Consider the following 23,038-nt stretch of genomic DNA (forward strand, 5'->3'; position numbering starts at 1 on the left):
ATATATAGAAATAAATTAGCACTATACTCAAAGACATGCTCGCCAAATATGTGAAGCTGTGACAAACACAGAACAGTTCTTAAAACTCCACGTCAAAAAGTACCTAAAAATTAGCCAGGTGTCATGGCTCTTGCCTGTAGTCCCAACTACTCAGGAGGCTGAGATGGGAGGATGGCTTGAGCCCAGGAGTTCAAGGTTACAGTGAGATACGATCACACCACTGCCCTCCAGTGTGGGTGACAGAGCAAAACCCTGTTTCAAAAAAAAAATCTAAAACTTATCTAAGTACAGTTGAGTGATAAGACGTGTCACAACAATCTTTTCAGAAATATACATCTTCATATAGAATTTGTTTGCTGAATAATCACATATATTTTGTGGTAGATTTGTTTGGGAGTTTCATCTTTGGATTTTAAATTAAAAATCACTGCTTTTTGAGTCAAGAGTATTTCAAGCAGAAAATAATGGTAATAATTTTGATCCAGTTTTTGGAGAAGTCATTTAATTTTCACTGAAAAGAAAGCAGAAAACCATATAATACATTGTCATATGTAATCAATAGTTTCCTATGAATGCCAAGTTACATATGGTATCAGACTATGCTGTTCTTGGCCCATACACTACACGACATTAGAATCAGAACTGTACAGTCCTCTTGCAGATTGGAAACCTGGTTTCTCTGGTAGCAAGTACTTTTTGGCTTTAACAGATACTGAATTCAATAAAATTTAAGCCTTAATGATTTATGCACATTTGCATCAGAGTAATCAAAACAGTGCTCTATTAAACCAGGATAACATTAATCAACGTGGAATGAGTTCCAGAATTGCTTTGGGGTGAAGGTGGCCAAAGGGAGCAAAAGAGCCCAGCTCAATGCTGTTGGTACCTGTTATCATCATTCCCCAAGAGCAGCATGTGGCACAGCAGGAAGCCAGGCCAGCTCCTACCATTAGCACGCAACAGCATAAGTAGACGTCCATGTCAACATTTCTGAAGACCCAGAATGAGCCGTAGATGGGCATGATTTTTCTAATGACTTTCACACACATGAAAAAAAAAAGCAACGATAATTACTAATATTATAGGTGTTTCCTATGGCCAGGGGGTGTACTAAATTACCGCCAACATGACCTTATTTATATGTCACATCAATTTTGAGTGCATATGCTATGTTCCCCATTTTACAGAGGAGGAACTACGGCTTGGAGTGGCTGAGGGCCAAGGTTCTACTGTCAAGGAAGTGAGATCCTGGACTGCAGTCCAGGTCGTCCCCTTCCAAGGCCAACAAACGGAGCCAGGAATATTCGAATTCTGACATTATACCCTGCCAAGCCTTTTTCTTCTTCTTTTTTTTTTTTTTTTAACTTCACCTTGCAGAAGCCATCTAATCCCCATGAAGCTAATTCCATTTCCCATATCAAGGGAAATTAATGATAGTGAGTCATTCTGAGAGAATACCTAAAAGTTAACTTCTCTTATTTTTTTTCCCCTGGTGGCACCCCTTGCTGGGCTACCTTCTGGGTAAAAAGATGACCCAAATCAAGTCAAGAATCAAATGAAGACTCAGGTCCATTAAGACATCTTTATGATGTAAGTCTTCTTGGATGCGGGACTTTCTGAACCTTTTGTGTCGGGGTCTAGGATGCAACCTTTTAGCTTGTACATGTGTTGAGTGTAGGTCAGTTTCAGCTCAAAAATCGGGCTTTTCATTCAGATATCAGCTGGCTGATTTTCTAGCAAAGCAGCAGGATAAACAGCTTCCAACTATTTCCCTCTCCTCCGCCTATAGGCATTCCAGCCTCACCTAGCTCAGCTCTCTTGAGTGAGACTTACAATGTGCTGTAATACGTCAAACTTTTTAACGGGTTCAGAATTGGTCTTTGGTCCATCAGACTGCTATCCAAGTCTATCTATCCAAGTCTAATATCCAAGTCTATTAATAAGTATTACTAATAGAAAGGGAAATGGAAGTTTGTAGATAAGGTAATGTATCAAGGTATTTGTGATGCAATGCTGGCTATTTTTCAAAATTGTTCTTGCCTAAGATTTCTAGGATTTCATCAGGTGAAATCACAGCTCTACAAAAGAGCTAAACCACCACCAACTACGTTGCTTGCATCAGAGCCACTAACTTTATAACAGATTATAAGCTTAATCTGAAGCTGGAACACACATTGACTTGCTGCTATGGGTTAACCCACAAAACAACAGTCACAAAATAGAGATGACAGCATCCACGTTTATTTAGGCTCCTTGACAGAGGCAGGGGAATTCCAGAATGATGCAGTAGCTGCCCAGACCCCCACAAGGCACGCATAGCTCCTTTTAGAGACCTCGCTTAGCATTCAACACAGGCAACTCCTCCACCAGCAGGAGTCCCTGGAGAAATTCTTTCCTGTGAGATTAGCTAGAATTGATACGTTCACACAGCCGGCAACATTTTTATAAATGAGCCATTTGTTGTTCTCCTCAATGTAACCTTCACTGTTACATCCAGAAAAGTTCTTTTCTAAAAACCATTATCCCCTACAGAGAACGGGCCACTGAAGACAGACCCTGAAAATATCATCGATTAATATCATGGGAATTAGAGTCATTTACACATAGAAGTCCTCTGCCCTCTGGCCAAGAGTCTGCCCGGTGATCCCGTCCAGGAGGGCTCTGGGCTGCGCGCTCCACAAATGTCACCGAGAGCTTCCCAAGAACGAATGTGGATCCGGGAAAGAATAGATGAGGCACATATTTTATAAGCTGTAAACACAGTTTTCAACCCAAAGGCTTAGGAAACCAGGGCAAGTCTGATGAAAATCAGGTGGTCACTAGGGAAGAAACTTATTTGTGAGGTCCCAGGTTGAATTAGGCACTTCGGAAGGCCTGTGGCAAACTGCTGGCCATGCTTGACTCTGGGAAGTAGGACGGGGCGGGGAGAGTCCTTCCACCAAGGACCCATCTGTGCATGTGAATTTTTACCTCACGCAGGGGCTACTTTCGGAGTGACAGAACAACTGGCACCACAAGTACATGGCAAAGATAAAACACTTCACGATCCCAAGCTCTGATCTGGTTCCTTTTACAGAAAGAGAAGCATGCCTTATAGGGGAGGCCTCCCAGCTGCAGGATAAACTGAAGAATGAACCACAGTATGACGTACAAAATTGAAATGTAAACACCATCTAGGCTCAAGAGAACTTTCTTATTAAAAAAAAAAAAAGTCAGGCAGATCACAGTTCTGATGTGAGGCCTCCTCTGGCAAGCGTGCAGTTTCTGCAACTTGGGCAAGCAAAGGTGGGCAGCCTGCATGGCCAGAAAGGAAGACTGCTGGGGCCTGGGAGAGCCACAGCCCCGGAGGCCCAGGGAGCCAAGGGCTTTCTGTCTGCAGGAGAAAGGCTGACTTTTCAGGCAGCCCCTGAAGGCCCTAATGCAGCACAGGAGCCCCGACAAGGAGCAGAGGTCCAGGGAAGTGGAGTCTACTCAGTTCCGAGGCTGGACTGGGTGAGGCTCGTTAGTGACCTGTAGCAGGAGAAGACTGAAATATGAAATACAATTCCTTCAGCTCTTGCTATGAATTTTATATTAGGTTCTTCACACTTTTTTTTACTTAGTTGTTTTATTAAATGATAAAGAGAATTAGGTCACATCCCTGAATGAGAAAGTAACTTCTTTTTAAATCAGTTAACCCAAGCAGGGAAAACGAGATGCTGGCGCCCCAGGGCCATCATTCCCACACCATTCATCACCTTGTGTGAAGAAGCTGGATTCCAGGAATTACGAATCAGTATGAAATGCATAAACAGCCTTAGGAATGCTGACCTCAAATGCTTAACACAGTGGCAAGAGTCTTGGAGCTCAAGGAGAACTATACGATTCCCTCTGAAAAGCATTCACTGTGGCTCTAGAGCTACCAGGTCATGACCATGAACTCATGTAGCTGAACACTGGGAAACAGGGAGTGTCTGCAGAGCCAAATGTCTGCCAACCTGATGATTTGTTATGAGCCATCCCAAGGTTGATCAGTGTATGCAGTTGTTTTTTAAACCTCTGTGGACATGATAAATGTTGCCATCTACTTGAGTTCAATTGTGAGAATGTTCCATATGTCACAAAGCAAAGACCAAGGCCTGAGGAACACTGTGACTGAGAACTTGTCCTTGGGAAAACGGCTTGGCTAGGTTTCCCATGCTACTAATCGCCTTGCGAGGTGCTCCGCGTTTCTGCAACGGCCCGGCTCTGTGCAGCTCTGCGAGACACGTGCCCTGGCTCTTGCATCCCAGCTGCCTGGCTAATACTCATGCCAGTCACAGAGAGGCAAATCCTCTAACCGGGAATGTTCCCTCCCAGAGAACCAGCTGTTGTTACAGTAGAGCTCGTCCATCTTCCGTCCTTGGACAGATGAGTGTTGTGCACGCAGTAGTGAGCTCCTTGCTCACTACTGTGGACACTGGCCCACTCGGCAGACCTGGGTCTCAGTGTCTGGACCCCACCCGGCCACCTATCCACGTGCTTCTATAACACGCGGCCCGCAGTGGAAGCTCACGGGTCCATCTCTTGCTAAAAACTAGTGTTGGAAGAAGCAGGAAGCAAAGGGAAACGACATTAAAATATGCTGAATGTAAGGTTCCAGCTGAGTGACTTCACATTATTTTCCACCCTGAGAATAACATTTTCCATGACTGTTGTTTAGAAAACCAGATGTGCGAGGTGTCTCCTCGTCCAGAGCGTCTGCGTGAGTGCATGGGAAACACGTTGTCTTAGATGCAGCAGGTTTGCGGTGAGGTGGGAACAGTGGCCATCAGTGGCAATATTATGGGAGGCAAGCACACATGCTTTATGAGATTGAATGACAACATTTCTTTCAAAAAAGTAAAATTAATAGATTTTAAAGCATTATTTGCAAAGTAGCATTTTCATTTCTAACTAGATTATTGCTGGAAAACTCATTCCATGACCTAAATTCTCCCACGAACAATGGCGTAACGGCATACTTTCTGATGGCTGTGAATAAAAGTTCCTTTGAAAGTATCATCTCCTTAAGTCATGTTATTCAGGGAGAATGAAGGGGGGACGGGTGTACATAGGAAACAGCTGTTTGGGTGTGAAAATCTGATTGTATAGAGAGGGAGCAGGGGGAACCCAAATTCCCCTCAGCCTACACTCAGAAGGTCGCTGCCTGTCATCTGGATCCGAGCCAGCGCTCTGGCGACAGCCCGCTCCCATTAGAAGCAGCGGCTCTGGGCCCCGGGAGCCCGGGCCAGGGAGGAGCAGCAGTTGCGGCGTCCAGTGCAGAGGGAGTGCCCCAGAGTGTCTACAGCTGAGAGGCTAGAGCCGCGCCCATATGACTGCCGCCCCCCGTGGCCACCTGGCTCTGCGCACTCAGCCCAGAACGCAGGCCTCCTAGGGCAGGGGCGTCCAGCTGCACCCCAGGAGCCTCCTGAGCAGCTTTATTGTAATTAATACATAATAAAGTTGGGTTAGAGGGGACTCAGAAGCCTGGGAGCGACAGAGCGTTAACACAGGGTCCTACTCAGGAGCTCCTTACTCCAATCCTCCGTCACTGACATTTTGGTAGAAAAATGCAGGCAGTTTGGATGTTATGAGTAGTATCTTTTGGTTTATTAAGTAGAGTCTATTTCTATGGTGTTTGGCAACAATAACAGCTACTTAATAACACTGAAGTCTCACCTCTCATTCTACATACTTTACTTTTTTTCAAGGTGTCATCAAATACTTTTATCTGGGAGCATTATGTTTCAAGTGGGCCAAAGAGAACTTGAAATATTTCTTCCACATTGGGGGATTTTTTTTTTTAAACTTGTCCTTTGCTCCTTATATGTTATGCTGCCAAATGAATGATGCTGCCAATGACAGACTCTCTGAGGTAAATTCACTGGCCCCAACAGGGACACCACCATTGATCTGGCCTTACTACAGTCCTTATTTATATGGGTAACTCAAATGAAAGGGTGGGCTGACATTAAGATGAAGGCTTGATGAGGTGATTTCTAGGAAAAACCCAGCATCACAAATGACAACAGGTGACCGCAGTCAGGCAGTGGAATTTTCTGCTACCTGAACACCAACACTGGGAACAAAATGACACAAATGTGGCTTAGAAGTCTCCTCTCCCTGGTGTGGGCAGGGTGACGGGCTCGGGTTGAGGCACCCACCTGCTTGTGGGACTGTCCCCTGTCCGTGGTCTGCAGCCGTAAGCTGTGGTCTCCTATCTGCACCCGGGAGTGTGGGGAGTGCTCCCCGACTGGAAAGCCACAGCCTCGGTCACTGTCGTCGTGGTCTGGGCCATCCGCCTGGTGACTCCCCTGGACTCCAAGCTCCCCGAGCCCAGAGAGGGTCTCTGGATGCTCACCCTGAAACAGGCAGGAGGTGACGATCACAGTTTCAGCCAAATCCTTTTGCTGTAGAGCCTGATTTTCATTGTTTGAGGATAATGATCCATGTTATGGATTATCAACGCCTATACTTCTCAGTCCTTACCCCTAAAATGCTCATTTTGGCCATTTCACTCATGGGCACCTTCTGCATTTAAATAGCACAGGGTGGGTGCTCAGCTTATTAGAAGACATTAAGAGAAGACATTAGAAGACATTAAGGAGAAATTTTAATTCTACTGTTTTTTAAATTAGTATTACTAATAGCTATGGTTTTGTAAGTTAAAGGAGGAGGAACTCCAGAGTACTAATCAACAGGAAACTTTAAAACGATTTCTAGGCTTTGCTTAATAATGGTTTTCTATGTCACGGACAGTTGGAAGCTGGCGGAGTTAGTTTTTGAAGACTTTCTTCACCCTGAGGAAAGAGAAGCACTGTATTTTCCCATTCCTAGGATGAGAACTTAGAGTTACATACACTGTTCCCTACAATGAAAACCAGACAAAAGGTCTTTGGGAGCTAAAAAGAAACCATCTATTCACAATGCCTCGAAGCAGCTGGCCAAGAAGCCAGGGTCGTGGATGTACAGAATACACAGAACACCAGTGGCTCCCGCCCCGGGTGCACCAGGAAGCAAGGCCAGGAAGGAGCCCGCAGTGCAATCAGTCACTCTGACTTAATCAATACAAAAGCAATCAGAAGGCAAAGATCTCTGTTCTGTTTCTATTATAAACCTAGGAATTGAGGCATAACAGGAAGAACATATACAAATTCCAGAGGTGGCAAAGTGAGTCATCTGAAGCTTAGAAAAGATCCTTTTAAAACTGTGTGGGCAGGACGGCTTTTCACATCTAGGAACAAAACTCAAATAGAAAGAAGAGCAAAAGTTTTAGAAACTAGCTTTTACAAACCAGCCAGGTTGAATGAGATGGTGCAGGACCTCAGGGTGATAACATCAATGAATTTATAAATGAGCAGCAAAGGAGACAGGAGCGAAACTTTGCTACAGCGTGGAGTTATGGACCAGGGCACTCTTAAAACTAGGTCAGAGCATAGCACAGAATTCTTAGTTTCATATATAACTGGACAAGCTGCTGCATTTCCATTTCTTGGATCAAAATTGACAAAACAATTTAAAATAATAATGACTTCACCACAACGCAAAATATCCATGTGGCAAAACTGCAATTGTATCCCATGAATATGTACAAATAAAAAAAGAGAGAGTAGATACTGAGCAGGCAACCAACAGCACCTGCCTCTGCCAGTCCCTCACTCACGAACATCACGCAGGTTTCATAGGGAAGTCTGTGGTTTTCTTCATGTCGTTCCTGCACTATTCTCAGTAAGTTTATGCCTAGCACTGCATACCTGTTCTTGCTACTGTAATGTTACTTCTGTTATATTTGCTTGTGTATAGGAAAATGATGGATGTTTCAGTCACCTGTGTTCAATTTTCTCTTATCTAAGCATCTGTATGAATTGCTCTAAATGTTTGTTGTAGCAATATTAGATGTTAATCAAATATTGAGAAATAAAATAATAGAACATGACTGTGTGTAGGGTGCGTGGGGAGATAGCAGTGTCTGGGGTCAAGAACAAAACAGATGCAAATAAAAGGAACTCGACAGTGGAGTTACCTCAGTGAACTCCTCTCCTTCCTCCTCCATCTGCTTCCCTTGCCGCCAGTGTTTCAGCAGCCACCTGAGTTTGACATAGAAGAGGAAAATGTTCTGCTTCAAGGACCGGAGCTCCTGCTGCATCAGATTCTTCTCATCACTCCAGGTTCGCTCATGGAGGCTGTTTTGCAAAGCCAGGCTGTGCATTTCCAGTTCTTTCCACCTCAAGGCATAGAGGTGCTCCTCCTCCATCTTGAACAGAACAAGAGACAGTGTGACAAGCGGCTAATCCAATCCGCCACCCAAACCAAACCAAGAGTCCTTGCAAACTGCCACTCAGTCTCTGTCATGCTGCATATAAGATATGAAACACAGGAGCCCCCAGAAGTTTAGTTTGATTAAGGGCTTCAGACGTTTCCTGTTGACAAAACCCCATGAATCTTGTGATTCAGAAACAAGTGCTATTTCAAAATAAGGTATTGTGACAATTTTTCATTGCCAAGTCTCTCATGGTGTTTTATATGTCTCGGAAGTGCGGCTTACCACTGACTTAAATCCCATGTAAGCAGATTCCATTTCCCCTCTGTCCATGGGCTGGGCACTCAAACGCACATTCAATTGTAAAGAAGAAAAGAAGTGGAAATCCTTCCCCTCTACTTCCTGAGCCCCCTGACTCCCCACAGCCCTGACAGAAGAGAACCCCAGCTGGTGGAGAGCACAGCAGGCTGGGTGGAAGGAATTCTTCCAAGTACACAGGCCTCGACTGCATACAACAGCGAGGAAACAGAAAAGTGGGTCTGACAGCCTATTTCCATGCTTAAAGACTTGACATTCCTATTAGATGTGCATATCTCTTAGGAAAAGAAAAGTGTCACTGAAAAAGTATCTTGCATCTCCACATTAAATTCCCGTTTTTAAAACACCCCTGGTATAGACACTCTTCTAAGCAACAAACGATAATTGTGTATCAACACTGAAAAGCAGAAGAGTGAATAAAATACCGCTTTGCACAGAAGGGCACAAGAATAGGATCTATAAATAATATTTACAGTAGCTAAAGTGATACTATGGGATCAAAGCTTTGTGTTCTATAGACCAATAAAAGGTTCGAATGCCAGCCTGAAGGTTATCAGCTGTCCTCTCTTAACACTCCTTCTTATGCCAAAAACCAAGGAAGGGATTTATTTTTCTCTTTAAAGTACCATGGGAGGTACTCAGAGGCCATGGGAATAGAACCACAGCTGCCGGAGGCCAACGCGCTGAAGGCCAGTGAAGAGTCAGAGGCAGCTCTGCAAAGGTCCACAGGTCTAGACAACGACCTGGTGGCTGTTCTCCTAATACCTGACCTTTATTGTAGTTTTGGCCGAAATAACAGAAAATAGGTGATTTTATTCACCATCTCAGCAACCCTCAGCATTCCACCACTGTTCTCCCCTGTGGACACAAGGGCAGCCTAGTGCACCAGACACCCAGCATCTGCAATTTCCTACTGGTAAGTCAACGTGGTATTTTTTTGGGTGGGGGAAGTGTATTTAACATTTCACACTGAAGATGTAACAGTCATGGGATCTTTTGCACCATCTGGTTTGAGTTAGGTACATGACAATAGAAGAGGCAGTTAATCTATAACAAAGATCAGTAATTAAAAAGAAGGGCGGTCTGGTCTCTGGTCTCTTGGTCATTCACAGAACAAGAACAATGAGGAAGAGAGTTCATCTATAATCTAAGAAACAAAACTGCAAACATGTTCATGACTCAGTCTCCAGGACTTAACTTTGCCCTTGACATAATCCATTTAGAAAGTCCTGTAGTTTTATTTTCTTTTACAAGTCTTAGCCAACTGACTGCTGCTAGGCAGGCTTCACTGGCCTCAGGGGCCATGTGAAGATAATGTGAGCCCCTTCCCCGCCTGGCTGTGGAGAGGCGCCGGGCCCGGCTGTGGAGAGGCCCTGGGCCTGCCTGTGGAGAGGCCCTGGGCCTGGCTGTGGAGAGGCGCTGAGACACTCGGACTGGCCTCCAGCACTGCGCCCAGGCCCTCCTGGAGAGCTTCTTTTCTCTCCCTCACGTCTCCACTGCCCTTTCCAGCTCCTTCTGTTCCACGACTCTGTGAACTCCCCAAGTCTCAGAGCTCAGTCCTCTGCCCTCTGGGCACCTTGGGGGACACTTTCCCTTCCCTTCTGAACAAGCCTGAAGGACATCTCCTACCATTCGAAGGCTCTTCCGCAATACTCCTCCATCATCAACCCACATACTAGAAACACGTGGGCCCCGGACATTGTGCTAGCAGCATCTTCAGTGATAAACTCACTTTTCAAACAATTTTTGGTGCCATGCAAAACTTTTTTTGTTTAATTACTTAGGAATCCATCTTTCAAGTAACATGGAATTATTTTCCTCTGATAATAAGATGTGCAATTTGACCCCTAAATGAAACACTTAAAAATTGAGTCATGCATGTAGTGGTAGAAGTTGGCAGAAAGTATTTAGATCTTGGCATTCGGCCCTGCCTTCCCTAAGCTGCAAGGTACAGAGAAGGCACTCACTCCTTTAATCAGTTTGTGACCCACTTAAATCACATGGCCTCAGTCAACATGGGGGCTTATGTGTAGCACACATTCCTTGCCAAAGTAAGTTCTTAGATACACCAGGACTTTATTTGCATAGGATATTTATTTTAAAACACCAAGGTGCTCTATTCAAGATCAACTGCTTTGCTTTGTTTGGTTTTAAAGACACAACTATCTTTCAAGAACAAATACAGAGGGGAAGAGCAGCTGCAGCAATTCTGAACCTAGATCTCTGTCCACAACTTAATTAGGTTTGGGGTGGCAGGGATTGGGCCGTTCTCATGGATGTCCAGGGCGATGAGTGCCTACATCTGTGAATCCCTTCTACTGGGAACTCTGGGGAAGGATTTGCAGATAAAAGGTAATTAGCGAGAGTAACAGAGGTTAATTAGGCCACAGCTCAAGTTGCGGCAGTTTTCTGAAGGCAATGGCTTAGGGTGAGGTTGCTGATTTTTCTATCAGAAAATTCACCCAACATTAGCAGAGGTGACAGACACACTTTTCTGTCCAGTTGCATTTAGGCTCTTACTTGATGTTAGGCTGGTACTGCTGCAGGACAGTTTAGATTAGGTATGAGGAAGACCTTGCTGAGACCACAGTGTAGATGCTGAAAAGCATGTGCTAGAGCATGTGCTAGAGCAGAGTTATCTTTAGGGACATCTGAGAGGGGACAGCTCTACTGGGTGACCTTCCCATAGGTGCCCGGGAGTCTAGCAGCCTGTACGCAACAGACAGCCTTCTTTGAAAATGCATCGTGGCATTTCTCCTTTGGGGCTGTGCAGTTCACGAAGCGGTTGTGCTGAAAAATCTGTGTTAAATATTTACCTTATGGATCTTGTTTGTAAATGTCTCTGTCTCCTCTTGATGCAGTCTGGCCGCCTGCACGAGCTGACCCTGTAGCTCCTCTATGGATACACTCTGCTCAGGTAAAACAGAGGGGCCCCTGAGCTGATCGGTGGGATAAAGGAAGGGGTTTAGTGGAAATGAGAACTCTGCCTGAGGTGATGACGCAGGACAGACATCTGCACAAGCCAGGGACACACACCGAGCGACACAGCATGTGTGGGCGCTGCAGCAGTGGAGTGACTGTGGCAGCTCCCCTGGGGTTTCCCGCTAGACCCCACCGCTCCCTGAGTTACCTGGGGAGGGACAGCTCCACCTGCCCTGCATCTCTTACCCAGGAGGGGGGTGGGCAGCTTCACCCGCCACCATAACCACAAACCAGACTGAGAGAAGAAGGCCAAAGTACACCAGAGGTGACCTTGCTCCCATAGTGGCTTCTGGACGCTGGGATGGTCAGAGCTGACTATGACCGAGGCAAGCATGACCACCTATTACACATCAGCCTCTTGGATTCCCTCCCCAAGTCATGGGTCTTTCTGAGTTGCATAATTAAGTTTTTCATATGCTTTCTTATTAGAGTTTTTCCTGCTCAGCCGAGGGTGTCTTTATCGAGGTGATCTGACCCCGATGCTCAGGGCAATAGGGTGGGGGTTCATCAATGAGCAGAGATGCACGGCTTCAGGCCTCCCAATCGCACATGTTGCCTAAGGAGAATCGCACAAAGATGTACTTACTACATTTAAAGACAGGTGGTGGAATCCGTATCATGACTTTTATTGGTAAAGTATACCTTTTATGTTCTAATGCCATGATAGAGGAGTCAGTGTCACTACTTTTGAAATAAAATGTGTTTAGAGATGGAAACACTGTTATGCTAAAAATCTCAGGCATCATCAAAATTTAAGCATGATAGTTTACCCACTGGATTATGCTACTTGAAAACAGGTGATTTATAAAACTGGGAATTCGAGTATATTGTTGCAATAAAATATGTGCTGTTTCACTGGTTCATTCTGAGTCCCTTTAACTCATCTACTACTTCTCCCTGAGGATACTGTTTGCTCCTCCTAATCTGATGGTACCTGGGTAGTCAAGAGTGAAGATCACACCCTAAGAACAGAAAATGCAAAAAATAAAAGAGCAGAGCACTTTCCTTAGCACTGGGGATACGAGAAAGGGGTATTAAGGAAAGAAGAACGGAGACAGAAAATCAGACACTGGGGATTCACCAAGTTTGGCATAAAATTTTGAAAACTAGAGATTTAAACATCCTATTTTCAGAAAACTCAGTAATTTCTGAGAGCATTAAATGCTTCTTTGATTTGCTAGTTGTTCGAGACTATTATAGTCTTTTATACATATGAAGCATTGTTTGGGGTTCTCTGAAAAGATGCATTTCCCTACGTGTTGACCTCAATGACTAATTTTTCATTTCTAAAAGTTCTATTACTTAAAAAATATATGTGGTCTTTTATGATGGTGGCATACTGTTGTCCTGTTTGGTTGCCTTTAATAACTGTGAACGCACTTATCTGATAGCGTCCATCTGAAAATTCTATTATCTGCAGTCTTAGGGCTGAATCCCATTTGCCGAGTCTGCCAACTCGTGTTCCTGCTGGACGTTACTGGCTTGTGTGACTTCATCTCCTAGGGGCACTCACCTATGGATCTGGTATGGATCTGGGTGGAGGATGTGCCTCCAGATTGGTTTCCTGTTTGCTGGAGCTCGCAATATTACACAAATCCCTTTCTCTGGGGATTCCCGGACCAAACTGGTAACATCAATTCAAAGCCTGACCCTGGGTGAGGCCAGCTCTAACGCTCCCACTCCTGATGCAGAGCTCTTGCTGGGGAAACAAGTATCCGCACTGCCTCCTCGCTCCTTGCCCCAGGGCCAGCAGGCAAATGCTTCTCTGGTTCATTCATTTCCTTTCTTTCCCTGTGATGTCGGGTCCCATCCTCTGTTCCTTTGGAGCTGCTGAAACCCAAGGGCCACAGAGACCGCTCTGGTTCTCAATTGTTTGTTTGTTTGTTTTTGTTTTGAGACAGGGTCTCGCTCTGTCACCCAGGCTAGAGTGCAGTGGCATGATCTGGGCTCACTGCAACCTCCACCTCCCGGGCTCAAGTGATTCTCCTGCCTCAGCCTCCCGAGCAGCTGGGATTACAGGTGCATGCCACCACACCTGACTAATTTTTGTGTTTTTGGTAGAGGCAGGGTTTCACCATGTTGGTCAGGCTGGTCTCGAACTTCTGATCTCAAGTGATCTGCCCGCCTCAGCCTCCCAAAGTGCTGAGATTACAGGCGTGAGCCACCGTGTCTGGCCTTCTGGGTCCCAATTCTAAAATCAATTCCAACTCTTGAAGATTCCCCTAAATTTCCTGGGAATTCAGCAATGTATTTAAGAGGATACTTCGTATTTTATGCAGTGTTTTATTCAGTATTTATTGAGCACCTCCAGTGCTAGGCACCGTCTAAAGCGTGGGGAGATAACAGCGTTAACACGGTGGCCACACCTGCCCTCGGGGCTTCCCTCCTGTCTCAGGTGTTCTGTGCAGGACTGTTTCCAGGTCACCTAGGCTGCTCTCCTGCCAGCTTTACTTTCCAGCTACACATTACTCTATAAACTCAAAATGTAAAAATCCTTCTTATTTAATGCATTAGGTGCTAGCCAAAAGCTTTATGAGGTGTAAAAACAGACATCCTAATCAAGTGTATTGTTTAAGAAAAGCAAAGATGTATTAGTTTAGTTTCTATAGATTGCATGACTGTTTGAACCACACCTTTGAAGAGTTACAGAAAAGGAGGTCCTACGAGTCTGTTCACGGGGGAAGTCGGATTCACCTGCGAAGGCTCCAGTGTTCTCTGTAGACTGCTGCCTGCTCACAAACAGACACGCTTAGATCCTCCTGATCTATCAGAAGTTTCATTTTCCTTTATTGTCCATTTTTGCTAATGCAATACTAAAACTCCCACGGACAACTGCTCCTAGCCGGGATGCCAGCGTCACTCCAATGTTACAAAAAACAACATACAAACATGCTATGGCAACAGGTTCAGCCTAGAATTACTCTACTGCCACACAACTGCATACGACCACATACATCTGGAGAAAAGTTTCACATGACACATAAATATCTTCTAAAAAAATAAGTATTTCCCTTTACCACCCAATCCCCAAAGGTTTGATTCTAAAAAAAACCGTTCTTTGTTCACTTACCTAGGATTCTGATTATACATCAAATTCATTTTGATCTCCCTATTAAAGCAGCTCATCTAAACCAACACCACCCTCACTTGTTTCCGAGGCTGCTGAGACACTAGTCTTGACAACCGTAACCATTCTCCCCACATCAGTGTTCTGAAACTCCCGCCCATGTCATCCCCAGTAGAGCTGCATCCCACACTGACTGACAAAGGCTAACTTCCCCAACTCCAGAGAAAGCAGCTTATAAATTACTTCCCACACCTACGAAGATTATCTTCACAATCTCAAACACAAACAGAAAAGCAAGGCTTCTCATGGCCGTCACTAGAGTGCCTAGCAATACTACTCCTGTATTAGGACAATTCCATCACCAAGACCACGGCGTCATTTTCTGGAGGGTTCCATTTTGTCCTGGCCAGTTTCGCAACCACTTATTTCAAAAGCAGTACATGAGGCCAACACATGTGTGCAAATACTTGGCATAAAACCCCACGTAACTTCCTTGTGGCTGGCATTTCACAGCTGAGGCACGTGGGATCGTGAGTGCTTTGTGTGCTTCCTTGATTGAAGGATAAAAGCAGGCACTGAGGAGAAGAGCTCTTTGAGATTTCTGACCCAGAAACTCAATCCTCTGGTCACAGGCCTGGTCTCCTTTATATCTGAAATCCGACCAGCGTCCGTGCATGGCTACTTCTCATTCAGGACTATTTTTAAGGTGCCTCACACATTCCAAACCATTCCACACACCACTCTCTCTTAACAAATGCGAATGTCTCACGTTTGATGGGAACCCCAGGGAGCCAAGTCAGGGAAGAGTCCAGTGCACAGTGTGAGCATCTCGCTAATATCTCCTGAGAAGAGCAGGCAGCAGGAACACTTGTCCTGAAGTCTGTTATTTTTTTAGCAGTTCATTTTTGCGTGGTTGCATTGATGTGTTAGTGGGTGTCCGTGGGTTCTGACTTCAGTTTGCTCTGGCTGTGGCTGTAAGAATGCTGGCCTTGGAGAAACCGCCCCTTTCCCAGGTTTAGTGAATGACGGCGTTTGAGCAGCAGGGCTCCTCCACTGCCCAGATTTGCAATCTGCTAAAATGTGTCATGTGTAAGAATGCACTTCTCTTTCTCCTCTTTAATGTTATAACTGCTGTGGCTGGTACAACTATGAGTAGCAGTTACAGTTTTGGTCTGGCCAAAATGCCTCAATCTTTCAAAATAATAACTTACCTTCTTTCCCCTTTCCCCAAATACAAAAATCCTTAAGGCAAAAGACACAGAGGCGTTTTGAAGTGCAGCTTGAGACATGAATCCTCTTTAAAAACTTCTGCTCAAATATGGAAAGTTTCTTCTTTGATGCCCTGATACTAGGTGTGCTATTGGGCCCCTCCCACACCCCCGAGGAACTACGGACAGAGAGCTAAAGGGGATCCACACAGGTACAGTCGTGGCTGGCCTGAGGGCAAAATTGGTGGTTATTTCAAGGGAAACGTAGAAGGGAGCAAAGAGAGCTACCGGCGGGACCTGCAGCTGCAGCCCTGCCTCAGTCTGCGTGAAGGTGTCGGTGCTGTGTTTCCCTCAGTTACTCCAGCTCCGGCTGGGCGGCTGGGCTGACTTACGGGGGCTTTGTGTACTGTTTCCATTAGAGCCTCATGGGAAAGCAATTGTTGGCAGCAAATTCAGGGATGTTCTCATTAAAAGGCTTTTAAGAGTTCTGCTCCCCAGAATTATCCATTGTACAATTCCTTAACACAATGTCATATTCAAAGACCAAACTAACAAGGCTGTCAGAGTGACATTCACACCAGGGACGGGGCTGCCTCTCCCGACCCAGGCTCTGCGACAGATCCACATCCAGCTCCTCTAATAAAAGGAAACACTGTGGAGATTCCAAGTGGCTCCAGAACATACCTTATTAAAAAATAAAATAAAATAAAATAGGATGTGTTTGCAGCATAATTGAGTTTTCTCTCCTGTGTGAAATGTCTTTGTGAATAAAAAACATCAGAACGAGGGATGTTTGTTTAGAACTCCTGATTCATACTGCTTCCCCTTCTAGGAAATGACGCTCCCTAGATCTGGCCTTTCACTATGGAGATTTTTAGCTTTCTTGTTAAAATATACAAAATTAAAGGAAGCTAGATGGATGTGGTGCCATTCCATGGCAAGACTGCGGCCGTACAATTAGTTGTTAGAGTGACTCTTTAGAAACGCACCCAGGGGTCAGTGCAGGGCTCTCCCACCGCTACAGATCAGGCCCCTCCGGGGATGTGCTGGGGAGTGGGGGCTGCAGCTGGCTGAAGGCTGTTCTAGACCCAGTTCTGCCACCAACCAGGAGGAGAGTTTACTGGCAAGCCGCTTCACTTCTCGGGCTTCCTTTTTCTCATCTGCAGAATGAGAGCCTTCATCTGTAGACCTGCTGTTCCCTTCCGAGCTGCACCGTTTGGAGATCCTGTGCTGCCCCGTGGCACCAGCTCACTCTGCTAATCTACTTCTTGTGAAGCTTTATTGTCCCTCAGTATTTGGTTTGCTTCAACTCAGTATGCTTCTCCCCAATCAGTCCCAGTTTCTGCAGCTATGCTACGCATTCACGACGGTGACCACTTATCACTGCTCCAGGTTACACAATAAGGACCTAGGAAGAATCCGGGAGGAGAGCTGTCTGACACAGGCTCTAACTGCACACAGCTATGTGTGACACACCTTGAAGGGCAGAACACTTGGAAAGGGAGATGCAGTTCCTGTAAAACCAACCATCAAAGGGAAGGGGGCCGCCCTGTGTAGCCGGAGCTGTGGTTCCAGAAACAGCCCATGGCAAAGAAGGAAGAGCTACAGTGGGAAGGGAAAACTGGCCCCTGACTAGGGGAGCTATGACACACTTCCCCCTTGTAAGTCCCCAATGGCAGGACATTGCATTCTCTCTCTGTTACTAATCATACTTTACACTGACACAGCATCTGGACTTTTAAAGGTGTTTCCTCATTCAACAGCTCCTTGGGAACCCCCTCTTTCTCTCCCGGGTGGGGTGGCCTGTGTCTAAGAGCTTTCACTCTCCCAGGCTTCTGACAACAGTTCCAACCATGGTCCCTGTGGTGGCTGCAGCCTTGTGTACACTGGGTTACTGTGGTGAAAGAGCCTGCTAAGGGTGCCCACAGGTCAGGAGTGAGCCTCCCTGATTCTACCAACCGGCTGGCAGTATCACTCGAGACCGTGGGATGGTCACACGAGACACAGGCAACAACCGAAAAAGGGGAGCCCTAAGGGGAGTTTCCTCCAGAGCAGGGAAGCCCGGGCTGAGTTTTCATCCCTGTTCTCTGCAACTGCACAAGAAGCCACTGCGCGCTCAACAATCGGCCTGCCTCCAGGGGCTCCCGGTCTAAAGAAACAGGAGGTGGACAGCGCCTGCGGTGAGCTGTCCCTCTGTCTGACAAGCACAGCAGTTCACCGAATGCACCTGCACACACCTGCCTGTCCCAGTGCACACAATGGGTTTGCTGCCAAGTGAGTTCCACCTAGTTCCACCTCCTCCTGCCATGTTCCCTCGGGGCCTTGTCCGGGACAGAAAACGTCACGCAGCCAGCCACACAGAAAAAGGAAGGGGGGCGGGGATTGCTTGCCCACGCTGACCTCCAGACTGAAGCAGGTCTGGCCTCCCAGCCCATGGCTCCCGGCGTCCCCGTCTGCGCGGCGGTGCAGCTCCCGTGCAGTTCGGAGGCGCAGGCTCTCCCGCTCGTCCCCTCGGGCCGGCCCCAGCTGCCACTCTAGCTGCTCTCTCAGTCTGGACTGTTAGGTGCACGGGAGGGATTTTTGTTTTTTTTTTAAATTTTAAACAAACAAACAAACAAACAAACAAAACAAAGGACAAGAAGGTGGAGGCAGGGAGAGGGGATAAAGAAAACAAAAATGGATAAGGGAGACGACTGAGAAAACGACCAAAGAACAGCACAAATAGAAACACCAGCTTAAAGACAGCGGTGGACGAAAGTGAAGAGAACAGACCCAAGATGAGAATGAGCAAAAGGGCGGGTGGACACATCCGAAAAGCAAAAAGAGAAAGTGGGGGTGCGAAACACTGGTTACGGGGCACATGCGATGGCGATGCGTGAATCCAGAACTCAACCGCAAGCACGCTACCCGTGAAGGAAACGGAAAACGAGGCTCTTCCTTCCTTACTTGTGGGTCGAGCAGCCAAAGCCACAGTCCAGGGCGGCAGCTGGGCCATGCACCCAGGCGAGGCTAGGACAGCAGTCCTCGGAGGCCCTCCGCGCCCTCCCCAGCGGCGGCAGGGCGGCACGAGCCAGCAGCGCTTTTCCACCAAAACCATCCTTCTCAGCACCGCGCTCCTCGCCCGCTTTGGCTGATCCTCCAGCGGGAATGGGGGCCTGGGCTGCCTAGGGCCTTGGACTGCACTGTGTCCCTTGAAACACACCCAGGAAGGGACGTGCTTGGTAGCGAGTCTGCTAATTATCCTGACTGTGACATGCGTTTGTCTTAGCCTCCTCACGGCTTCTTCAGCGTGTGGCTGGTTGGTTGAGATACCAAGAGAGGAGCAAGGCCGGCCTGCGTCGAGCCCTATCGCTTCCACTGGGCTTAGCCTCGTGTCTGGGAGGGCCTCTAAACCATGAGCCGTGGCGCAGTTAAAAATAAGACAGGAAAAAGGAAAAAGAAACAAGGCAATACAAGAAAACTTAAAAAAAACAAAAAACAAAAAAAAAAAACGGAGCCCAACCAAGAGAGAGGATCCGGTTGCCCCGGAGGCTTTAGTACAATGCAGGTTTGAAATCATAACCAAGCAGCCGTGAGCAGCGTGAGCCCGAGTGCAGCAATGCCAGCGAGGAGGAGGAAGAGCAAGGCGGAGCAGGGAGGCGAAGCCACGAGCCCCCTTACCTGCAAGTCTGGGCCCAGCTCCTTCCCCAGGTTCCCGATGGGGGAGTCCCGGGACACGGAAGTCACAGTGGAGAGGAAGCTAGAGGACTCTGTGAGGTGGGGCAAGGGGGATAGGCCATCCCCAATGCGGTTCACCTGCTCCAGGAAGGCCTGAAGCTCTTTCTTGAAAGACTTCATCTTGGCGTTGATGGTCCCCAGCAGGTGAGGCTCCTGCTGGTCCCCCTCGCCCCGCTCCTCTTCACCCTGGAGGCCAGGCCCCGGCGAGGGTGCACCACCCTGCAGCCCCGCGTCACGGAGGAAGCTGTCGGTGTCCGCGATGAGGTGCTCCACCGTCCGCTCTAGCCGCTGGGCCTCGTGTTTTAGGGTCACTAGGCACTCGGAGTCCTCCCGGGCCTTCAGGAGCTCCGTGGCGCACGGCTCGCTGGCCTCCGATGGCTTCCCGCTCCCGAAGCCCGACGTCTTCTCGAACATCTCCTCCGAGTCACTCTCCCCGCCAACAGGGCCTTCCCGCTTGGGCTGGGGCAGGCGGCTCTCCTCCCCTTCACTCTCCTTCTTGCCTGCATCGCTCTCGGCATCGCTGTCCCGGGGACTGGGGGCACGCAGCCCCAGGTGCGCTGCCAGGTCGCAGCGCTGGATGTTGGACAGCAGCGCATGGTTCTCGTGCTGCAGTTTGAGCACCTTGCCGCTGAGCTCGCTGATCTGCAGCCTGGCTGACTTCAGCTCCTCCTGCAGGGGGGCCCCACCCCCGGCACCAGGACTCGCACCCTCCCCGAGCCAGCCCGGCTCCCGGGGAGGCTCAAACTTAAACTTGCTGAGCTCGTGGGTCAGCTGCCGGTTGTGGTCTTCGATCTCGGAGATGGATCTCCGGAGCAGCTCCGCTTCCTCTTCCACGAACTGCAGGTGGCGGCGGAGCTCAGTGGAGGACTCCAGGGAGTCGCCGAAGGGTGAGGTAGGAATGCTGGGTGCGTGGTCCCGGCCCAGGCCCTCCCGCTCCTGCTGGCCCCGCATGTCCTCCATCTCTGCCTTGAGGCCACGGTTCTCCACCTCCAGCTCCACGATCTTCCGGCCCAAGATGTTGGCTTCCTCCTCCACCAGCTTCAGCCGCAGCTTCAGCTCGGCCTCCCGGGTGCTGGGGGGCCCGCCTGCTTCCCCCGTGGGCAGGGGGCTGTCCACATCCCCATACAGGGACTTGTACTTCTGGAGCTCCTGCTCCAGCTCGTCCTTCTCCCGTCCTAGCTTGGCCATCTTTTTGCGCATCAGGAAGGCTTCCTCTTTGGCAAACTGGAGCTGGCACCTCAAATCGGCACTGTCATCCTGCCAGGAGAGAACAGCCCGGGAGAAGGGTTATTTGAAAATACCAAATGTTCGTGTTTTTCATGATTCCCCTCACACCTCGCCCCCAATGCACACAAACATCAAACACCCATCTTCCCCTCGGTGCCGTTGAGTTACACAGAGAAAGAGCCAAGACAAAGCAGAGGTGGGCCTGGGGCCTGTGAAAGGCCTACAGTTTGTTGCTTTGCCACAGAAACAAAAGAAACAAAAAAAATTAGTTTGGAAAAAAAAGTGCACATGGAAATCATCATACCAGTTATGAGCGAAGTAGGGAAAACGAAATGAGGCGCAAAACCCAGCGGGAATGCGCAACCCCTCATTGCTCTGTGGATCCCACCTGGTTACTCACTGGCACCAGTGAGAGCCAGCAGGACCCCTCACCAAGGCCTGGTGCAGGCAGACAGGGTTCAGAGCATCTTCCACCCTGCTGCACTCACCCACCTCCAACGTGCGGACCTCCTTCTTTCAAAGTGCCCGGCAATCCACGAGGTCTGACCAGGATGGGGAAGTCAGGCCACCCCAAATAAGAGCTCAGCTTTCCCCTGGTTTCCTAAGGTACCTGAGACAGGGCAATTCGCTTCTCCCCATCCCGGTCTCCCCAGCCCTAAGGTCCCACAAGAATGTTATGACAAAAAAAATGAGGCATGAGCATGAGGGTGCTTGGAAGTCCAGGCACGTACTGAGTCAGTACTGAGCTCTGGGTACACACTGGGTACTGCACACCCAGTCACCTGGGCTCCTTGCAGCCTCTCGCCGTGCAAGTGCAACTTCAGAACCTTTGCTTATGTTCCTTTCCCTTTAGTTGCTGTGACACAGCAGGAAATTAAACTCGGAGACCCAAGGCAAGGAGTTAAATGTTGGATAGTCAAGTGTATCAAAACCTGAGAAGTGTCCTCATAGGCCTTCCAGAGGGTTCTGGAGGATCCTCAAAGCTGACTCTGCTGTTCACAGCCTGCGATGCTTGGCTGAGGTCAGAACGGCACTTTTTGGATCCACTGGGAAGTCAACTCTGCTTTGCAGGGCTGGTCTCCTTGTTTTGAAGCCAGAGGAACTCCCCATTTTGGTTTTGCAAAAACGTTTTACTATTCACATCCAGCAGATGGGAAAAATAACCGATTTCACAAATCACTCCTCTTTGATCGGCCATCAAAAGTTCCAAAAGGCTTCAGCAAAGGTTTCCCCCATCACACAGAGAAACTGTCAACAATGGCTCTACGGGAGTCAAATCCCACAGCCCTCGTAGACGAAAAGGCATCAAACTCCTCTCCAGGCCTGTCGCCCTTCTCTGGAACAAGTCAGCCCCCGGGGGAGAATGAACCCCTTCAGATCGTCACGTGTGCTCACAATGCAGCTTCTACACTCAGAGAGCATGGCTCGTTCTCTGCCGCAGTCTGGTCGCACACTCACAATTTGGAAGAAAGAAAACCTCCCTCGGCACCTCCCAACTTTCCTCCTTCCACTCTGCCTGGTCCCTCCTTGCTCACCACGAACCCCATGGAAAGGGAGAAAACGGTATGACCAGGAAGGCTCAGGCCCACACCTACGACCAAATGTGCAGCCACTGCCACAGGGAAAGCTTGCCCTGGCGCTATCTGTGCGTCCTCGGGAGGATGACATGCCCATTGTCATCTCTTAGCTGAGGACAAAACCAGGCCTGCTGGACTTGGGGTCAAACACGCTGCCCGGAGTCCTAGCTTTGCCCCTCCTATTGTCCAAGGGGCCTGGGCTAATCACAGACCCGCAAGGTTGTGATGAGGGTCAAATGAAATAATGGTCTGTATATGATAAATCATAAACCTAAAAAGTGTATTTTTTATATATAAACTGGTTTGTATATGATAAATCACCATGCTCTAGCTCCCTGAAATTAATATCTTATTTGTCTGAAACACAGTTAGTATTGGGTAAAGGAGCCAGTAAAGAGTTTTTTCCTTCTTTGCACATTAGGAGAATAACATATAAATGTCACATGGTCTTTGAGTCCTGAGAACTTATCACATGAAGGATTTGGTTGGGTTTGGGTTAGGCAGACATAAAAATCAATCCTGTGACTAACTTGAAGTAAGGCTGTCTGCCCTACTCACAACTACTGAGGCGAATGGGCTATCATCGCCACTGGGGTAATGACATATTTTTTGAAAGAACCTACACAGAATACATGGGCTGTAAAAGATATACATTGTGTTTAATACTAATACTAGAGGAAAA

At 47.8% G+C, this 23,038-nt stretch overlaps 1 protein-coding gene across 3 annotated transcripts in view; it reads right to left on the reverse strand.

Annotated features, from left to right (window-relative positions):
• Positions 1-23,038, reverse strand: part of MTCL1 (microtubule crosslinking factor 1) — a 124,400-nt gene that overhangs the window by 27,661 nt on the left and 73,701 nt on the right. For 2 of the 3 annotated variants that reach the window (XM_025365365.1, XM_025365367.1), the window contains exons 5-8: positions 19,496-20,809; positions 18,236-18,391; positions 8,024-8,254; positions 6,165-6,362 (exon numbers count right to left, since the gene is read on the reverse strand). In XM_025365365.1, coding sequence (XP_025221150.1) covers positions 6,165-6,362; positions 8,024-8,254; positions 18,236-18,391; positions 19,496-20,809 — 1,899 coding nt within the window. Of the gene's footprint in view, positions 1-6,164; positions 6,363-8,023; positions 8,255-11,394; positions 11,518-18,235; positions 18,392-19,495; positions 20,810-23,038 lie in introns of all 3 variants that reach the window. The other variant, XM_025365366.1, reaches the window with a different exon arrangement.

Source organism: Theropithecus gelada, chromosome 18 (assembly GCF_003255815.1).
Source record: "Theropithecus gelada isolate Dixy chromosome 18, Tgel_1.0, whole genome shotgun sequence".
NCBI classification, from domain to species: Eukaryota; Metazoa; Chordata; class Mammalia; order Primates; family Cercopithecidae; genus Theropithecus; species Theropithecus gelada.